Source organism: Gossypium hirsutum, chromosome A12 (genome assembly GCF_007990345.1).
Source record: "Gossypium hirsutum isolate 1008001.06 chromosome A12, Gossypium_hirsutum_v2.1, whole genome shotgun sequence".
NCBI classification, from domain to species: domain Eukaryota; kingdom Viridiplantae; phylum Streptophyta; class Magnoliopsida; order Malvales; family Malvaceae; genus Gossypium; species Gossypium hirsutum.
Genome location: NC_053435.1, coordinates 584232 through 604705, shown reverse-complemented (window position 1 = coordinate 604705; position 20474 = coordinate 584232). Strand labels below are relative to the sequence as shown.

General features: G+C 36.1%; 3 protein-coding genes and 1 pseudogene across 5 annotated transcripts; 2 read left to right on the top strand and 2 right to left on the bottom strand.

The window, feature by feature from the left end:
• Positions 1-4405: 4405 nt before the first annotated feature.
• Positions 4406-10061, top strand: LOC121210797 (protein TIME FOR COFFEE). 2 transcript variants are annotated; one of them, XM_041082386.1, is made up of 12 exons: positions 4406-4775; positions 4883-5221; positions 5324-5481; positions 5590-5872; positions 5951-6284; positions 6377-6428; positions 6529-6615; positions 6698-6917; positions 7053-7098; positions 7206-7272; positions 7368-7733; positions 7866-10061. In XM_041082386.1, the coding sequence occupies exons 1-12, from the start codon at positions 4691-4693 to the stop codon at positions 8397-8399; spliced, it is 2571 nt and encodes an 856-aa protein (XP_040938320.1). In that variant the 5' UTR covers positions 4406-4690; the 3' UTR covers positions 8400-10061. The 2 variants fall into 2 exon arrangements, with proteins under 2 accessions (XP_040938320.1, XP_040938319.1); XM_041082385.1 differs by having other exon boundaries at positions 4417-4775; positions 6511-6615.
• A 2221-nt stretch (positions 10062-12282) lies between these two features.
• LOC107931608 (photosystem I reaction center subunit II, chloroplastic-like) lies at positions 12283-13051 on the top strand (annotated as a pseudogene).
• Positions 13052-13134: 83 nt separating this feature from the next.
• LOC107931598 (NF-kappa-B-activating protein) lies at positions 13135-16489 on the bottom strand. Its single transcript, XM_016863535.2, has 2 exons — positions 14629-16489; positions 13135-13410 (listed from the first exon to the last, which is right to left on the bottom strand). Exon 1 carries the CDS (start codon positions 16418-16420, stop codon positions 14636-14638), a length of 1785 nt encoding a protein of 594 aa, XP_016719024.2. The 5' UTR covers positions 16421-16489; the 3' UTR covers positions 13135-13410; positions 14629-14635.
• A 1382-nt stretch (positions 16490-17871) lies between these two features.
• On the bottom strand, positions 17872-19422 carry LOC107931584 (FCS-Like Zinc finger 8). Of its 2 annotated transcripts, none has more exons than XM_016863516.2 (2): positions 18231-19422; positions 17872-18152 (listed from the first exon to the last, which is right to left on the bottom strand). In XM_016863516.2, the coding sequence occupies exons 1-2, from the start codon at positions 18884-18886 to the stop codon at positions 18095-18097; spliced, it is 714 nt and encodes a 237-aa protein (XP_016719005.2). In that variant the 5' UTR covers positions 18887-19422; the 3' UTR covers positions 17872-18094. The 2 variants fall into 2 exon arrangements, with proteins under 2 accessions (XP_016719005.2, XP_016719013.2); XM_016863524.2 differs by having other exon boundaries at positions 18274-19412.
• Between the last annotated feature and the right edge of the window lie 1052 nt (positions 19423-20474).

Genomic DNA, 20474 nt, shown 5'->3' with positions numbered 1-20474 from the left:
TGAATTGTGAAATTTGGGGTAAAATGGAAATCAACATTTTGCACTAAAACTGTTTTGGACAACAACAGTAGTCTAACTTTGAAAAATCACCAAAAATTGTAGAAATGGAATTAGAGGATGAATAAAATATGAAATTAAAGCTAATTGAGTCTAGTTTCTTATAGAATAAATAATGTAAGCAATGGAATAGTAAATCATGAGATATGATAAATTTTGTGAGACAAGTTCAGAATGATTTTGGGTTCCCGTGTTCTGACTTTGTAAAATCATCAAAAATTGGATAAAAATAATTAGGGGCTTAAATTTATATGTTTAAAATCCTGAATGAGTCTATTTTCAAGAGAAACAAATGAGAACATCATTCGAATCCTGTACAAGGAGATAATTAATTTTTAGTGAAGAAGGGTCGGAACTGTCAGATAGCAGAACAAGGGAGACTTCAATGAATAAACTGTATTAATTGGCCCAACCAAAAATATATGAATGACTCGCGTATAAATTGATCACATGCCCGATTATAATCGATAAGTTTTGAATTAGAAACGATATAATGTTTTATTTGGAATATTTATTATGAAATTATGATTATCGCCATAATACAAAAATCGAACTTGTGAGTTTATATAACTAAATTTAGTGACCATTTGTTAATATTATTAAATTTCAATATTATTTTATGAATGGTGATTAATATTTATGTATGTTAATTGTTGAAAATAAGTAAATTATGTACAAAAGTTATGAAATTGAACTGAGAATTTCAGAGGAACGGAACGCAGGAAATAAGTACAATCTTTCAGTGAAAAAGATGAATTGACGGTAAATTACCCAAGTAAACCGAGATTCAGCATTTGTTGCACATTCTCATGTTTGCTTTCTGTTTAGCTTTTACGACCTTCCGTTAACTCATATGAGTTTCAGTTAACCCTTTTGGGGTTTCAGTTCAGCTCTGGTGTGCTTCAGTTAGCCTTCGGGCTTCCGTTTAGCACTTATGTGCTTCAGTTAGCCTTCGGGCTTCTGTTTAGCACTTATGTGCTTCAGTTAGACTTCGGGCTTCAGATCACAATGTAGTCAAACCCGTAAGCTGTTCCTTGAATGGACAAGTTGCTAAGTCGTAAATGTAACATGTGGAAAAAGAAATGTAAGCAATGTTATCATTATTATTATTGAGCTCAATTATGTGATTTTGTCATTCAGAGATCGTGTTTGACAGAATATGTTAGTAAATAATGAGTATGCTAATCAAAGTGACATAATTTAAACACATAATGAGGTTGAGCTCATTCACACGAATTTGTCATTTGAAATTGTGATTGACAGAAAGAAACAGTGAATTGCATGCTTATCAATGGTTACATATAATTATATGAAAAACAAGAAAAATGACGGTTATTGATATATGGAAATGTGAGACATCGATATATGAATGTGGAATATGTTTGATAAATGTGTTCATTCTTAATTATGGAATTATGTACCTCATGTGTGCTATTTGCATAAAGATGATATTTCAAATACTTTGGTGAGTAAAACTTAAATATGAAATAGTATGAAATCGAGACAAGTTGTTATGAAAATATATTTAAATTATCTGTAAGTGTTTTTGTACTCCTCAGTAATGCCTCGTACTCTATTCTGACGACGGATACGGGTAGGGGGTGTTACACTATTTCAAGTTATGGTTCATGTTAGAAATTTGACCCATGCATGAAATGGTTGTTTTTTTGATGATTTATCGAGGGTTATGAAAAAATCTGATACCAATACTCTACCCATAATTTTACATTCCACATTTATTGCCGAAAAGATAATTTCATTAAATTAGAAAGGAATAAATGAATAATCAAACACATAAAAGGTTAAACACACACATTTAAAAGTATAAAATTAAAAAAAAATATGTTTATTCTGCAAGTAAAATAAATGGTTGATTCAACCGAGTCCCAACTCAATCGTTAAATTATTAAAAGTTCATTATTTTAACAAAACAGTAAACATTATTCAAGGATATTTTTATCATTTACATAAAATCTAAAAAATAAATGCATATGATAAGGGGCGGATACAAGGGGTAAGTAGGGGACCTAGCTTCCAAAATTGAAAAATTGTAATTCTATAACAGACTCGTATATATTAATTTCCATATGTAACATTTCTTTTATATATTAATTTTTTAATATTTTACTATATATTATAACAGACTTGGCTCCATCCTAACTTTATTTATAGACTTTAAAAACTTTACTAACAATGTATCAAATATTTTCTTTCAAATAAATACATATTCACTATATATTAATTATTATAAAATATATTTATTAAATAATTATGTTTTTTACCTCTACCATAAATGTAATAGAATTTAGTGATAATATATAATTTATCTCGTGAACGTGTCCATTTATACCTAATTGATCTTTAAATTTTGTTGGACTTAGTTGATCCATTAACTTGTATTTCGTCAACCAATTTGGTCGCTTCACACTAACACTATTAGTTTGTATTGGCATAGCATTTTTAGTCAATCTGGTGGTGCCATGTAATGGTTTCTTAAAATGCCACGTGGCGAGCATAATTTATATTTTTATATTTGTCATGTGATTCATTGAGAGGCTACCACGTGGTACATTGAATTGGTTAATAGTATCACATCAGCACAATTAAAGGTGCTAGTGTGAAGATATCAATTTAGTTGGAGAAATACAAGTTTAGAGACCAATTAAATAAAAAAAGAAAAAATTTAAAGACTTACTAAGTACAAATGCACAAGTTGGAGGGCCAAATTATATATTAAGCCAAAATACTTCCATCCGAAAAAGCATATTCAAATATATGTAAATATCTAAATTCCTGGTATCTGTTATTACCGCTTTATTTTTGGTAACGTCATGCATATATGCCACGTCAGTAAAAAGCCCCACGGGTACCCGCCATTCTCGCACGATTTCAGCCCTCTCTGCTGCCAAAACATTATTGACCGTCGGATTCGACGGTGGTTGTTGAATCTCGGTTCCAGGTCTGACTCGCTTTATTTTCTAATAATAAATCTAGTTCGTGACAACCAAGTTAAAGCCACGTAGGATTCCGATCCAATGGATGACATTTCCCCATCGGCGTCGGACAATAAATCTCCATCCTCAATTTCCTTGTAGGTCCCATTAGAAAAAGAATTTGTCCGACCGAGCGGTCATTTTGGACCCCACCAATTACCACGTGACTAATCTGCTACTTTTTATTTCCCTCCACTGTACGGTAGGGGAAAAAGAACGATATTTCATTTAAGTGGATCAGCGAATGGGAAGTTGACAAGTGTACTTTCTGAAGTGGGATCCACCTGGTTAAAATGCGAATCCTTTTTTCCTTCACATGTGTTTACTCACGCGCCAAACGAATGCGTGGCGTAGAGAGTGATTGAGAAAATTGAAGAAGGTGACTAGGTGAGCCCCCCCGCTTGTTCCGGCCCCACAAAAAGATAAAAAAGGGAGATAGATTGGTTACGTAGAAACGCCAAACTAAATTAATGATTATTTGTTTATTAACAACATTATTTTTTTATATTTTATTGAATTTAATTATTAATTAAAACTGACACATAGGTGTAAAATGAAAAAACTTTTGGTTAAATTTTACTAGTATTAGCAGAGTCAGAATTTTTTTTTGAGATCTAAAATTAAATTATAAAAATATAATTTTATTATTTTAATAATTTTTAAATAATTAAATTAAATTTTTATTATCTTTGAGTGATAAAATATAAATTTATAATTATTAATTTAAAATTTATAAATTATAAAAATATTAATAAAATTTTTTTATTTTAAGAGGATATAAGCCCTTGCTAAACTCCTAGGTCTGTTAATAAAAAAAATAAAAAAATAAATTTTGAATAGCATGTATCTAAAAGTCACATGTATAATTACGTATAATTGTGCATAAATAATCTCGTGAAATATTTATGAATAGGTTTTTTTAAATAAAAATATTTATGATATTTTGTGGAATATAAATTGAATTTATAACGCCTGAAACGTGGCAAGTTAGTAGTCATTTACCATATTCCATCAGGAAAGTGACGTATCTGTCACGTAGGCATCTAGAATGCCACATCTGTCCAAATATCGAACGGTGAAGATCAAGCCATTTCTGAGAAGTAAAAATCTGGAGCGTCAGAATTCAATACCGGCTCCTGAAGTAGGTTTCCACTTTGACGCGAGTGAAATGACCAACAACATTAAAAAAGGGGTACAAATTGGTTCACAGCTGGCCGTTTAAAGTTAGTTAATAATATTTTTCATAATGTTTGAAATTAAATAAATAATATTTAACTTTTTAAAAAATTAAAATATCAGTGTCTGGTTAATATTTCCCATTAAAAATAATATTTAACTTTTTTAAAAATTAAAATATCAGTGTCTGGTTAATATTTCCCATTAAAAAAAGAGAGATAAGTTCAAAGGAAAAGAGAGAGAGATATTTTTTAAGCTATCGCAGAGGAGGAAATAAAGACGAAAAGAGAAAACGGTGAACTCTTTTTTATGTGTTCATTTCTTTTTACTTTAAAAGAAGTTTGAAGCTTGAGGTTTTGAAACAGTTGTTTTTCGCCGGAAATTATGGCGGATTGTTTAACGGCGGGGTATTGTCGTTGGAATATTGTTTGTTTTTGAGGTTTAATTGAAATAGAAGTTCTATAATGGAGAGAAATAGAGAAGGAAGAAGATCGAACATAGCTCAGTCAAACGGGTTGCATAAACGTCGTCAACGGAATAATAATATCCGTCAGTCACCTGATTTCAGACTTTTTTATTTCATTTTATCTCTGTGTGAAGGTTTTTTTTTTGGAGTTTGATTGATTGATATATATTTTTTTGGTTGGGTTTTGCAGAAGATGGAGAGATGGAGATGCAAGAAACGGCGAGGTTAAGAGAGAGAACGAGCAAGAGAGATAGAGAGCGAGATTTGTCGAATCGGAGCAAGCGTAGGCGGTCGAATAAGGTGGTTTTACGTGAAAGCGATAAGAGAGAAGACGGAGAAGAAAGTACGGAGGAGAGTTCAGGTGGTGAAGAAGAAGAAGAAGAAGAAGAAAACGAAACCGAGCAGCAGCAGAAGCAGCTCAGTAGCCGTAAAATCTCACCTTCTGCTAGAATTTCTGGGCAGGCGACTCATTTGAAGGCCACCGATGAAATGATGATGAGTTTTCCGGTTCCCAGAAAAGCTCGCTCAGGTATCAAAATTGTTGGTTATTTAATTATTTATGTTTTTATATATAAAAGATGGAGCTGATTTCCTTTTTTTCTTTACTCTTGGTATTCTTTTTCTTTTTCAGCTTCAGTGAAAAGGTCACATGAGAATTGGGTGGCTGGAAATGGTGGTTTCGTCGATGAACAAAACCATCTGCGAGGTTCGGTGTCACCGGCTCGTCGGAGCGTTGAGTCTGACCGTGTTTCACCGTCTTCATCAAATGGTTCAGTCAGGAAGAAGATGGTCAGCTTATGGGCCTTTTCTACCCTCTTTTCTCCTTTTTTAATGTTTGACGAAATTGAGAGGATTAGCTGTTTTTGGGTCTTTTGTTTTTCCCACGAAATGTTGCAGAAGACGAATCGACCCAAGACTCGGCTTCCAAAGGCGACCAAGTCTTCGAGCTCAGCTCAAGAGGATATTGAGATTGAAATTGCAGAGGTTCTTTACGGATTGATGAAGCAATCGCATAGCTCCAAGAAGGAAGATAGCGCTGGAAACCCTTCTTCAAAGCTTGAATCTGAAGATGCGAATGTTTTCTCTACGGATATTAAGACCTCTTCTTCTCCTCAGATTGCAAGCTCTGCACTCAGCCAATCCCAGACAACAGTTTTAAAGGATCCATTAACTGGCCTTGGTAACTACTTTTATCATTAAATCCTTTTGCCATATGGTATTCTTTTTCTTTATTTGTTTTCATTATTGGCATTTGTAGCCTCAAACAAGATCAAAATTGAAGTTGTGGATTCTCCAACTCCACTGAAAGTTGAGAATGAACAGCAGGCAGAAATGGGAATTTTTTCACCAAAAAAGGGTCAAATTTTGGGACTTAATGCTGCAATTTCTGATAATGGCGTTGCAAAAACTGCACCAGTGGTAATGGAGTCATGGGAGAATGCAATGTTGATTAAGCAAGGAGATCCGAAACCATCTGCTGTAGAAGAACCGAATTCTGTAGATAGAGCTGTGACCAAGGAAAAATCAGTTACGACCAAAAAGGAATCTGCTAATTTGGGTGTTGATTATCTTAATCCCACCATGACCGAACCGTAAGTATCAAAGAATCTTGCTTTCTTTCTATCTCCTTTAATTAATGCTCTCAAGATATCTTATTTCTTTTAAATGGCGGGGACATCGATAGAGTATCAGCAATGACAATTGTGGAAAGCCAGCTTGAAGAGATCGATTTGATGGTGAGAATCTCCTTCTGTCAAAATTAGATTACTTGGGTTGGTATTTTGCTGTCCAAATTACTGAAGAAGGAATAATGAGTAGTGCCACCTTTTCCAACAGGCTCCTCCTATGGCATCATCTCCAGTAAAGGATGGCTGTGCGGATATAATGTCCAATCCTAATTACAAGTTTCAGGATGCAGAATGGGTGAGTGCATTTCGGCTCTACTGATTTCTCCTTCTGATTTTTGTTCATGGATTAAACATATTATTTTCTCATTTTCATGCAGAAGGTGGAGACCTTGGTCAAGGATGAAGCAAAGGTTGTGGAGAAAGAAATGAAAGCAGAAGATAGTAAAGGCAAGAAGATGGATACAACTAATGAGAAACGAGAGTTGTTGAACCTTAATTTGGAGAAGCCGGATCAAGCTGCTAGTGATTGTTGTACATTTGAGCTAGGTCAAAAGCCACAGCTATCTGAAGTTGGCATTTCTAAAGTGATGCAAACAGGTAAATTTTTAATATGTTTCAGGTTTTGACTCTCTGTGCTGCTTAATGAGTTTTATTTGTTAACTTTAGCTCTCTTGGTTTGCTTGAACTATGAATTGATGAAGTTTACTAACTGATTCTCTTCTCTTAATTCAGCTTCATCTAGTTCAGTGCCTGTGCCAAATGGTCTGCCACCACTGGGGTAAGCTACCAAGACTTTGTTCCGGACCTGCATTTTTTTTGTTAAATGGGGTTGCGGAATTATATCATATTGTTTCTAAGGAGTTTGACTTTTACTTTTTATAACAGGTATATGCCTCCCTTCCAGACATTTCTGCCTATGGATGCAAGTGTCGGATCATCCATGGCATTGCAGGTATGAATTACTGATTTCCTTTCTAGGTCTAAGGTTCAAATGGCTCTGGATTTTTCTTGGCTTTTAATTAACTATTTTCTATTGAAAATATGCAGCCCTTTCGTTTCTTGCTTTCCCAACCTCGGCCTAAAAGATGTGTCATGCATCACTACATTGCTCAAAACATACAATCACACCAGCAGTATGCAAAAATGAACCATTTTTTGCCACCACAGAGTGGTTCTGTTTCTCTTTCTGGGGGCAAGCCCAGCAATCTCAATGTGGCACCACCTGCAGAAACTTTGATTCTTGGAAATCCATTAGTGAGTCTAAGCCCTACCTTGGAGAAAAGTAAGGTTGCGGCAAGCTTTCCTAGTCTTACCAGGAAAGATAAAATCTCTGAATGCTCAAAGGATGCGACAAAGAAGAAGCAGGTTGTGGTTCAACAGGCTTCCCAACCGGTATCTACTGGTACCTTGAAGGTATGTTTATGCTTTTTAAAGTTAATGAAGCTTTCTTGCTACTTCATTTTTTTTTGTTTCTTTTATTCATTTTCAATCATTTTGTTTCAGAAGTTTTTTTTTTTCTAAGTCTTGTTTTCTGTGATGTTGCAGCATGGCCCTGCTTTCATATTCCCTTTGAGTCAGTATCAAACAACTGCAAATCCATCTGGCCCTTCTAATTCTGCTACCTCAACTGGCAAAGCATCCTTGACTGATAATTCAACACTTGGAATTTCGACTAGCTCTACAGTGTTACCAGGAGTAGCAGGAGCTGTGAGCTTTAATTACCCAAATTTGGCTGCTAACCAGGCTCCGTACTTGACTATATTACAGAACAATGGTTATCCTTTTCTATCTCTGCACCGGTCGGAAACCCATCAGCAATTAGAGGAGGAACCCCCAGTCAGTCGTTGCCTTTCTTTAATGGGCCTTTCCATTCTTCTCAGATGTTCCATCCTCAACTTCAACAGCAGCAAGCTCGCTCTCAGCCTCTGGTTCAACCAGCTTATCAAAATACAGTCCCATCAAGTGGTTCATCGTCATCCCACAAGCAACCAGAAAGTCAGCAACCACGGGGTGGACAAGTTTGTGGCAACAATTTTTGAGCTCAACAAGCATGCATTCGCAGCAGCTTCAGGAGCATAATGTTCTTTCATCCAATCAATCTCGTAAAATGGAGCAGGAGATGAGTGGAGAGCGTCCAATTGCGAACTCCCAGAAAAAAGTTCATTCCCAGAACCCACCTCTTCCTCATCAGCCGCTCAACTTTGCCTTCGTACCCTCTGCATCAGTTGGTGGAGGCGGAGTTGATCTTGTCCCTACTCAAGCATTTGCCATGTCATTTGCGTCCACTGGAAACAACAAAGCTTCAAATCTTAACTTCTCATCTATGGCACAAAAACCTGCATTTTTGCATAGCCTACCTGAGTTGGCTCGGCAAGGATACCAAGTTGCACCTGCACCACAAGTTGCACAGCAGAAGAATCACCAAATATCTGATGGGAAGAGTGGATCTAGTTCGACCAGTAAGGATGATGGAAAAAAGGCAAGTTCAGGGAAGTCGCATACAACAAATGGTCAGACATATTTTTTTGACAATTCAGCTAGATCTTTGAATTTTGTATCCTCTACCGTCACGGGAAACTGGACTCCGTGCTCCATTACCTCCACTACAGTAGCCATAAGTCCTCCCGTTGTTGCTAATTCATCAAATTCCCATCAACAGCTGCTTCAACTTCAGAAGCAGCACATGGTGCAACAACATCATCAGCAACCTGCTACAGCTTCTCGAAGCAAAATTCAGACAACCAACACCATGCCTGCATCTTCGATTGCTGCTAAATTTTCTAGCAATGCTACCATATACACGCAAACTGTTCCCCAAAGCAACCCTGCTGCACAATCAACCCCATGGAAAAACTCAGCTAGAACCCCAGCTTCCCCTGCTACCAATGTTAAAACTTTTCCCCAGCAACCATTGAGGCCTCCACAAGGCCAAACACAAATATCGTTTGGGGTAAATACCAAGTCCGTGTTATCGCCTAAGGCACAAGAAATACCTACAGCAGCCAGTCTGCATCGCCTATGATTGTTTGGTTTCACGTAGCTGTGGCAACTCGAGAACAAGCTCAACAAGCAACACAGTTGGTTTCATCAGTTCCTACACTGCCATCACAACGGGACACAGATTTCTTCTGCTCGTAATCGCCAAAAATCGTCTCTGGTTTGTGGAAGAAACGTGCCTTCAATCTTTGAGCACATGCACCAGCCACCTTTTCTACAGCAGATGCCTTGTTATTACAGGAGACCCCCATGGAATTTTCAAGGGACGAGGTTTTTGAGGGGACCAGAGCTCTTCATGTATGCCTGAGGAACTAAAGATATTAATTGTCTGACAGATTCAGCAGAGGTGTAAAACCAAAGGAGCTTATGAATTGAATAAAGATTAGAAGATAAGATTTGGGTACAACTCCTGCTGGTACCAAGCATCACAATCACATTGGCTTAAAGGCCTGGGGGGGGTCATAGCTCTTAAAGAAGAGAGGATACTATTAGAAAAGGGCTGTTATTAAACCATGCCGTTTTGAAGTAAGAACCAAAGTAGGGGACCAACCAATACCATGTTTTGGATAATTTTTTTGCTTTGGGTTGCCCTATTAAAAGTATGGTTTGTGGGGGTGTTAAAATGGGGTCAAATTTATTTGATTGGTTAAAGGTGATGCTGACAGTGTAAATAGCTTAATCATTTGCTGAGAAAAACGATGTTCTTAATTTGGTTACTATTTTATTTGAAAAACATTAACCTTATGCTTTGTTCAATTTGCCATTGATTTTGTTGTTATTGATTGTGGGTGGAGTTGTGGGGATGTGCCTGAAGTTCAAAAAAAAGCAGAACCAAAAAATTCTCAAAGGTAAGAAGTGGAAGCAACTGAATATTATTTGGCCCTTTTTTTTTGTATTCTTTTGTTGCTTTACAATTACACTACCACTTTAGAATTATTTGGACATGATAGTTCATTTTCAGGGAAGGTTCCTTAAATAATTGGGAAAAGCAGGGTATACTGTCATATGGGGTTAGTTTGTTGTAGTATCTGCCAATAGTTCATTGTTAAGGACAGAAAAAGAAAGGAGGAAGGTATCCAATAATTAAAGGTTCCCGCAGTATGTACCATTTTTTGGACACTGAGGAATATGATCCTGCCAAATGTTTCAGTCTCTTTTAAGACTATTGGTAAAATTAAGCCTTAATATGGAAATAATTACCTAGTTCAAGAACAATTATCAAGTTCAAGATTCATTTGGACAAAAGAAGTTCATACCTCAATGTGAGAATAATTTCTAGTTCAGGCTTTAATATGGGAACAAATAGCAAGTTCATGGGCTAATTTGAACAAAACAAAGTTGAGATTTCAATGTGGGAACAATTGTAAGTTTAAGAACTAACTAGGATAAAAGAGTTTAGTCCCTAATGTGTGAATAACCGCCAAGTTCAAAGATTAACTTGAATAAAAAAAAATTCAGGTCTCAACGTGAGAAAAAGTTGCCAAATTTACACCTAAAAAATAATTTAACCCTGAGAATAAATTTTAGTTGGAAGATGTGGAAAATTGCAATAAAAAGAAAAAAAAATCCTGTTATTATATATATTTTTTGAATTTTAAAATTTTAGTTTTGATCCAATAGTACAAATTAAATTTGATATGTCAATTTTTGCTATCAATCATAAAATAGAGATATTATTTTATGGACCATTTTCACCACATCATCCATAGGCCCTTTCCAATTATCTAATGACATTTCAATAATTGTTTTCCTATCATTGATACATAATTTTGATAAATTTTTTCCTCTAAACATTTAACCTTGAACCTCCAACCCAAACCCAAACATGTCGGATTCGGGGTTGAAGGCTCAAGGTCTATGTTTGGATTCAATTTGAGTTTAGGGTTATGAGTTCAGGGTTTTAAACTCTAACATAAAACCCTAAACCCAAAACTTAGAATCTCGAACACCAAACCTTGAACCCCAAACCCGAACATGAACCCTTCGGATTCGGGATTCAAAGTTCAATTCAAATTTGAGTTTTAGGGTCTAAGGTTCGAGTTTGAGATCTATGATTCTGGGTTTTGGGTTCTAAGTTTGAGGTAAAAAAATTGCCAAAATTATGTATCAATGACATGAAAAAATTTGCTCAAACGTTATTAAATAATTGAAAAGAAAAGGACCATAGATGATGTGGTGGGAAGGGTCCATAAAGTAATTTCTTCATGTATTATGCATAATTTGTGGATTTAATTTTTGCTCTCCAATTTAATCAATATTAGTCTAAACTTTTTTAAAATTTATAATTATCTAACTTTTTTGTGAGTATTATGTGAAAATAGTTGGTTAACGTGACATTACAAAATAATTATATGTTTGCCACATAAGAATTTTGAAATGATAAAATTTAACTAAGCGGATTTAACAATTACTATTTGGGTCAAAATTGAATTCATATTAAAATATAAAGATTAAATCCATAACTTACCTATAATACAATAACTAATAGCAAAATCTGAAGTGATTTCCATGGATGCTGATGCCAAGGCTCACCCTGCCCCTAAACAAATTTACCCATAACTGCAAAATGGAGCATTAGATTAAGTTGGGTATTGGTAAATGCATGAATGTTTAGCTTGGCAAATGGTAACTTATGGGGAACTTCGTAGGTTCAATGCATGTTCCGAAAGAGACCTTGTTAATGTTTTGCCTATAAAATGTGTTGTATCTAGGAATTCCTTTAGAAGATTATGAGATATCCAAATAAATGTAGAGGATATTAGGAGAAGAGAGAACTAGGCTTGGGTGAGAGCAAGCATCAAAATCAATCATCCTATTGGTCCAAGTAAATATCATCTTATCCAAACACCATCCACCCATCAAAATTCATTTTCTTTTTTATCATCAATCACATAAATCTCTAATCCCCCCCCTCCCCCCCCTAAAAATCAACAAAAAGAACTCATCAACTGCAGCCCTAACATCAATCATCTACATGGCCATGGCAACTCAAGCAGGTCTCTTCACCCCACAATCACCACCCCAAAATCTTTGGCCCCATGGAAACCAGCCTCATCATTTTCCTTTGCTACCTCTTCCAAGTCCCTCAACTTCTCCGTGGCTCAAAGAACCATTAGAGCTGCAGCTGCTGATGAGGAAGCATCATCTGCTGCCGCCACAAAGGAAGCTCCGGTTGGTTTCACCCCTCCAGAATTGGACCCCAACACCCCATCACCCATCTTCGGAGGAAGCACTGGAGGACTGCTTAGAAAGGCTCAAGTCGAAGAATTCTACGTCATCACATGGGATTCACCCAAAGAACAAATATTTGAGATGCCGACTGGTGGGGCGGCCATCATGAGGCAAGGACCTAACTTGCTCAAGTTGGCGAGGAAAGAGCAGTGTTTGGCTCTGGGTACTAGGCTGAGGTCTAAGTACAAGATCAAGTACCAATTTTACAGGGTTTTCCCTAATGGTGAGGTTCAATACCTTCACCCCAAAGATGGGGTTTACCCTGAGAAAGTGAACCCAGGTCGTCAAGGAGTGGGCCAGAATTTCAGGTCTATTGGGAAGAATGTCAGTCCAATTGAAGTTAAGTTCACTGGGAAACAAGTTTATGATTTGTAAGATGGAAGATGAAATGATGTAACCATGATTTATGTGATTATATCTACTTTTCTCCCTCCTGTATTTTTTATACTGCATTTATGTAAACCGTTCATCAACTTTTTAGGTAACAAGTGAATTACGTAAGACATAGATGCCTAACAACTGAACAAAGAGACCCAAGCAAAACAGATGCAGACCAAAGAGAAAAAAAGAGAGGCTTTTACGTACATTTTCTACTCAAATGATTTCTTTAATAATCGTATTGACATCATATTTTGCAATAAAAGTTGTTCACAAAAACAAGCAAATAACAGTCTAGTTTTCACTGTTGGTGCCTGCTATGCCATTCATCAGCTACATGCATACAATACATAGATTCAAACATCCGGGGACGGATGCCTGGATGAACTTGTCCATTGATCCGTGTACGGTCACAATCTCCATTATTGACTCCAGCGCCTCAGATGACGCGGTTTGGCCAAATTCAGATGGCAAGCTCAAGAATCTGCATGAGCAAGTAATATGTTTAACGTCAAGTCTCCTTTTCAATAGAACATAAACTAATAATCTTAGAAACTCTTTTCAAATGCTATCAGAACCATTTCCTTTTATGTAGAGCATGTTCTACTGTAGTTCGAAGTCCCTTCATTAAAAAAAAAAAACTCCCTAAACAGGCTGAAGATCATGCTACAAGCTCTCGTTCTTCTTGTTACCTCTAAAAACATTCCTAAAAATTATTCTTAAGGTTATTGCACTCAATCTTTCTCCAATGTTCAACAAGTTCAGCAGAAACCACAAACCATAGTAACAACAACCAGAGCTGGGATTCCATAAACACTACATGAATGTATCAGTAAGTACTAAAAAAGAGAACACATTCTAGACATCCTATGGACATGACGAGCAGAAGCAAGATGCCTATTCTGCTTCCAAAACTACCACAATGCACATCATTAATCATCAACTGTAACTTAACCACCGGGTCAGATATAAGTCAGATCTAAAGTATGAAATCTTTAAAATAAACTAGATATAGAATTTAACCAAGCTATTGGATTAAGAGGAGAGTTAACCTAATTAACCTGTTAAAATCCTCAAAAGCCAACTCAACCAAGCCTATCCATCTATTAACATTGAAAAACTTGATATGCTCCAATGAGTTCCAAGACATGGCAAACAATTTAAGTTCCCATAACAAAATCCAAGCTTTTATCCCCTAAAGCTTAGACACTTGAAAGATGTCCATCATTTGGACCTGAAGTTGAATCTATGACAAGCTTCAATCAAAACTTTAAATATACAACCAAGAACCTTTTTCCAGCTTCTGGAAATGTCGGGATAAGAGGTAACTTGGGATTTTGTTGTCCATGTATATTATTATCGTAAACTGAACAGTCAATCACCATGAAGTCCAGGATACCATAAATCGATCCATTAAGTGTTTCTCTTTGTCACCTTAGGCCTCCACCGAGACCAACTTACAATAATATTCTCAATTTATGTACCGCTAATTAACACCAAATAAGGGAAAGGAAGTTGATAACAATGCAAATTGTGCCAACATACCACAAATTTTCTTCTATTCCATATTTGAAAGACAATATAAAAAATGCTGCCTCTTTAACACATACACCCAAAATCAAGATAATGCTTTCATTGCAAATACACAAACAAATTAGCAATAAATTAATCGTGCAAACAGCATATAAATAATTGAACATACATGAGATTCAAGCATCAGCCCCATCCTTTCCAGCAAAAGGGTTGTGAGTAGGACCAACATCCTGCCCAATATGACGCTGCACCAGCCGTTGCAAATCAGCCATAACCTTGTGCTCACGTTTTGCTTTCTCTTCATAGTTAAACATAGCCAATGCCCTCTTGTCCTCTGCACTGTAAACCTGGTTTTCTTTCCTAATACGAATGGCATTCATTCTCTGATGTCTGCTACCACTCATCACAAACCCAAGGCTCTCGAACTTCTGAATCTCCTCAGCAGAAAGACCGACTTCACCTCTTCGTGGGATACGCTTACCCTGTTGAACATATTGTGCAATGGCATCACCTTCACCAGGCCTCAAAGCACCACCATAACTTATATGTCCCTCAGCTCTTGGCAATGGTGCTGGGCCAACCATAGGCTCATTATCCAATGCAGGTTTCTTCTGAGCCTCTATCATTTCTTTAAACATAAGAGCCTCAGCAGCATTAATTTCAGCTATCTTAGGCTCATCTACCATTGTTTTACTCTTGGCATCAACTCCAGAATCCGAGCTCTTATCAGAATCTGAAGCTTGGCTATCAGTTTCTGATCCTCTCCTTTTCTTACTCTTCCTAGACCTCGAATTTGAAGAGCTTTTCCGCTTCTTTGACTTGACACGATCATCAGAAGATTTACTCACATCAGATTCATCAGATTCATCAGTTTCCCTTTCACTTGCGCTCTCATTGGAATCACTATACCTACTCTTCTTCCTGCTTCTTTTCCTTGTACTGCTTTTCTTGCTATTCCTATTTCGCCTACTCCCCTTTCTCCTCGACTTCCTTCTCTGCTTGCTATCTTCCTCATCATCAGATTCACACTCGCTCTCATCAGATTCGCTATCACTGTACGACGATGTTTTCCTACTCCTACGTTTGCTTTTCCTACTTTTAATTTTAGAACTCGACCCCTTCTTCCTCCTCCGAGACCTTGAATCATCTGATTCAGTTTCTGACTCGCTCTCTGATTCGCTACTTCCAGAATTTTCAGACTCAGACTTGGATTTGATTCTCTTATTGCTTGTCTTCTCCCTTTCTTTATCTGAGTCGCTCTTCCCATCCCCGTTATCCTCACCGTACTTCTCCGAAATTTCATCACCTTTATCCTCCAAATCATCGCCATCATTCCTCGGCGGACTCGGCGTATTCTCCCAAATACAGAATCTCAAGGCCTTTCTCATCTTCTGTCTCTTCAGCCTCCTATACTCTTCAAAGTTCAATCCTTTCAACTCCTCGTCCGATTCGGACTCTGAATGTTTTCCGTTCCGATAATCCCGGTCCAGATAGCTGCGACTCTTGCCGAATTTCTTGGGCAGAGAGTTTAGGGTTCCGTCATGTGCAGGGTTCCGCCTTCTAGGATTTTCGTCTCCAGGCGACTCCGAAAGGTGGTGGTTTCGAGGTTGGTCGCGGTCGTAGACGTCGTAACTGGGACTGCGGCGACGACGGCGGTAATCAACAGAATCATCCGATTCGGATGCGTAGCGACCATTTTGGCCGTCAAAACGCCGTCTTCTTTCAGGACTTTCGACAGGGCTTCGTCTTCTAGGGTTCCTGTATTCAGATGAACCAGAAGGGTCACGCTGTTGGCTACCTTTGCGGCTCTGGTGGTCGCGTTCATAGGCTTCGTAGCTAGGGCTACGGCGACGGCGGCGGTAATCGGGGGAACCATCGGATTCAGATGTGTACCGGCCGTTTTCCCGATCAGATTGGCGTCTCCGTTCCGAAATTTCGACCGTGGATGTCAGGCGGCCCATCAGAATTCGTTTTTTCGCAAATTTTTCGAAAGAGATCAGATCATCGTATAATAATGTTCATTCAAAAATTTATAATTAACCTAAAATAAAGAATATATAATAGTAGGCCAAGCCTAACCGACCTTGTAAATGAGCCGAACATCTGAACTGGAAGCAACCCAAAGAAAGCAGACTAGCCCAATTCTTATAAAAGCAGGCTCGATATGGGCCCATAGCCCCATTAATGAACCCTTCTTTATTACTATTCAAAAGGAGCTACTAACCAGGATTACCACATATTTTAAATAAAGAATAGACTATTAAAATAGTCATTTTTGTTTGCCACTGGTTATATTTTAGTCACTTATGTTTAAAATATTATGCTATCATATTGTAACATTTTAGTCACTGAGCCGTTAATTACTGTTAACGGTGTAACGTGGCATGTTAAATTACCATTTCAAACAAAAATTTTAGGTTTAATTCTACAATTGGTCCCTATACTTTTTTTTGAGCAATTTAATTGTTTTCTTTTATATTCTTTTAACTTTCTTTTTTTTCCTCTTTATTTTTCGTTCTCTTCTGTTTCTCTCTCTGTTTTCCTCCCTTCTTCATTTCTTTTAGTGTAGTTTTTTTATGTTTTCCATTTGTTAAAGCTAATCCACAAGTTTGCCTCACTCGAAAAAATTAAATTGTTCAAAAAATTAAGTATAGGTGATAGTTTTAACAAATGACAAATATAGAAAAATTACGTTAAAAGAAATGGAGAAAGGAAGAAAATAAAAGAAGAATCATAAGAGAATAGAAAATAAAGAAAAAAATGAAAATTAAAAGAATATAAAAGAAAAAAATTAAATTGCTCAAAACGAAAAAAATATGGAGACTGGTTGTAAAATTAACCTAAAATTTTTGTTTGAAATGATAATTTAACGTGCCACGTCAGCTTATCGTTACACCGTTAACGATAATTAACGGCTCATTGACTAAAATGTTACAATGCGATAACGTAAGTGACTAAAATATAAGCTGAGATAAATAAAAGTGATTATTTTAGTAGTTTACCCGAAATGAAAAGCACAAATTTTTTTTTGTCTTTCGGGATTACGGTTTCTTTGGAGTAATGTCATGTTTAGGGTGAAATACAATGATGCTTGAATCGAATCGGATTGGTTGTTTATGATATTTGCTTGGAGATAGACATCAAACTAGTTGAATCAAATTAAAAATTTTATTGAATTGGTTGAATCATATTAAAATTAAGCTAAATGCATAACACTGCTTATCCAAACCCAAAAAAATATCTTTGAACGTGTTTCTTTTTCAATCTAGCAATCTTCATAGATCAATAAATCATAAGTGAAAGAATTAGCCTACCCTTTTTCAAATTATGTGATTTTTTTTAATAATTAAATAAATTTCATTCATATTTATGAAGAATGATTGAGGTAGATGATAAAGAAAAAAGAGAGATAAAAGGCAAGATTTTCAATCATTTATCATCAACAAAATTAATATTTAATTAAGTCTACATTATCTCATCCTCTCTTATGTCTCTATCTGCAGGGCTGTGAGGATTAAAAACAAAACCCTGAAAACTACAAAGAAAACAAGAACAGGGCGATGTTTGGTTTATGAAATTCAATCATTTTTGTAATTGAAATATAATTTATCAAATGAAAATCCTCAATTCTCTTCTCAATCTAAAACCATTTCTTGGTATCGACACTCTTGACTGCAAAATGCTTTGTCACCTCTGCATTAACAAAGTAGATACAACAATGACCCAATTATTTATGCATTAAATCAAAGTTGGATTTCAAGGAAAACGAACCCGTAAATATAAATGTCGATTTTCTGTCGAAGATTCTTCTTACATGTGTGACAAAAGCTGAGGAAATTATTACTCTCTGATGGTGCAGACTTGGGCTGAGTATTCGATATACTACAACAGCACTCCACGACGCAGTCATGGAAAATATGGGTGGTCTTGGGGTTAGGACCGTGAGATATCACGCATGTATAATCCTCTGATAGCTCCATAATTTCTTTAACTGGAAAACACCCATTGAAGACCATAGGAGGATCCTTCATATGAACACTAGTTTTGGGAGAGGTAAATGGTGGAGATAGTGTATGAAGATTCTTGGTTTTGGTCCCAAAATCTGGTGGGATTAGTGGAATCTGAACCCTGAGTTCTGTCCCAAACAAAACCTTACAACTCTTGTGTGTGTCGATGACGGCAAGGCCGATACCTTTTGGTTCTATATTTTTTACAGCTGAGGAATGTTTTGGGGATTTTGGTTGGTTTATATTGTAGTGAAAGGATGATTTGTTATCGAGGGTAGAACTGGGGCTGTTGAGAGCTTCGGTTTCATTGAGCTTTTTTGCAATGAAAGATGGGATTTGGGCAATGAAATTCTTTTGGGAAGGTGATGTTGCCATTAAAGCTTGCTTGCTGGTCACTGATTTGGACCTATTCCTCAGCATAACTATCACTTATAAGGAAAAAGTCAAGAAAAAAATTTAACTGGAAATAATGAATGACACACACACCCCACCATGAGTTGCAAATTCCTCTCTGTTCCTTTTTTTTTTCTTTTTCTTTTTTCTGGTGAAAACTTTACTGCAAATCCCTTTCAAGCCTTACACACAAATCTATGCAAGTTATTTTTAAGTTTCGAATTATGGGAAATTGAAATGCTTCCTAAATCTTTGTAGCCTCCATGACAGAACTGTAAGAAAAGAAAGGACTTGGTTTTCCTATTTTTATTTTTTCCTCAGTTTCTTCGATCAAACTGCCTTCAACAATGACAAGAATCAATACCCATCATAATAATACCCCAACGTGCAAAGCACATGGTTAAGAACAGGCACGATCAACTGTTCACTGCTCTGCCATTTTACTATATATATATATCATGAAACCATAAGTGGTTTTACCTTATTTATAATCTAATATTTATATTGAATAATTTAAAATTTATTTCAAATGAGAAACTTTTTGCAATTCCTATGAAATGGAAGCCATCACCAAGTAAATGGAAAGATTATAAGCATCTCTCTCTCTCTCCCTTATTTCTGAACTTTTAGTTTCAGTTAGTGGCAATGGGGCTGTCTCTCATTCTTGACATGGATTTAACCCTGCAAAACCGGCACGAAAATATGCAGAACTTTGCAAAAGAGAGAGAAAAGGTGAGAAAGGAGGAGGAAAAAGCCTTTAGCTTAAAAGGGTAAGGGTTTTGTCCTTGCGTAGAGCCTTTTTAAAAGAGAAAGAAGGAGAGGTGAATGCAACTATGCATGATAATTAATGGCCTTCTTTGCAGTAAAAGCCTGCAACAATTTCCTTTTTCTTTTGTCTCTCTGTGTTGTATATAAAAAGAACTGCAGTGGTTCTTGTCGTTTCCTATTCAAATTCTAAGTGCAGGTTTTTAAGGATTAATTACATCAAATACGTCTCTAAATTCTAATTTAGTTTTCAAAGTATTCTATCATTTAGGTCCTCATTTGGTCGGCTTAAATTTTCAAGTTGCTAATTTGAGTACCACCTGGAACATATTTGTAAATACAGGTAAAAAAATTTTGGGCTTCGCCCCTATATACATAATATATGCATTTTCGTTCTTACTCGTTAAAACTAAAATCCCAAATGAAGAATTAGAAAGTTTTGAAATTTAAAAATTAATTTAAAATTTAGTCCATAATTTAAAGCCTTATAATGAAATTAAACCCGGATATTAATAGTATTTTTTTAATTAAAAAATACCTTTCAAATAGAATTTTTATTTGAATTTTATGAGAAAGAAATTAAAAATTCTTTCCATCTAATTTAAATCAAGGGGTTTTAGAGTACCATGTTGAAAGCATTCATTTGATTGGTGATCCAAGAAATGTTGAATAGGAGTGTGACTAATTTATTACATGCCTTTGTTTTTGCCTATGTTTATGCATTTATTTTTAAAGTAACTTTCTTAAATCTTAATCCCTCTCTATTATTGGGATATAAATGTGGTTATTATTTAAATTATTACCAAACTTAAAAAGAGTTAATTAATGTCTCGTTATAATTGAATTTACG

Excerpts from the sequence above, each read along its gene's own strand:
- LOC107931598 (XM_016863535.2), bottom strand. The coding sequence starts at position 16,420 with ATGGGCCGCCTGACATCCACGGTCGAAATTTCGGAACGGAGACGCCAA.
- LOC121210797 (XM_041082385.1), top strand. The coding sequence starts at position 4,691 with ATGGAGAGAAATAGAGAAGGAAGAAGATCGAACATAGCTCAGTCAAAC. Across the intron at positions 5,222-5,323 it reads TCCCAGAAAAGCTCGCTCAG|CTTCAGTGAAAAGGTCACAT; the intron begins GTATCAAAATTG and ends TTTCTTTTTCAG. Across the intron at positions 7,734-7,865 it reads TATCTACTGGTACCTTGAAG|CATGGCCCTGCTTTCATATT; the intron begins GTATGTTTATGC and ends GTGATGTTGCAG.
- LOC107931584 (XM_016863516.2), bottom strand. The coding sequence starts at position 18,886 with ATGCTGAGGAATAGGTCCAAATCAGTGACCAGCAAGCAAGCTTTAATG. Across the intron at positions 18,153-18,230 it reads ATCGACATTTATATTTACGG|AGGTGACAAAGCATTTTGCA; the intron begins GTTCGTTTTCCT and ends TTGTTAATGCAG.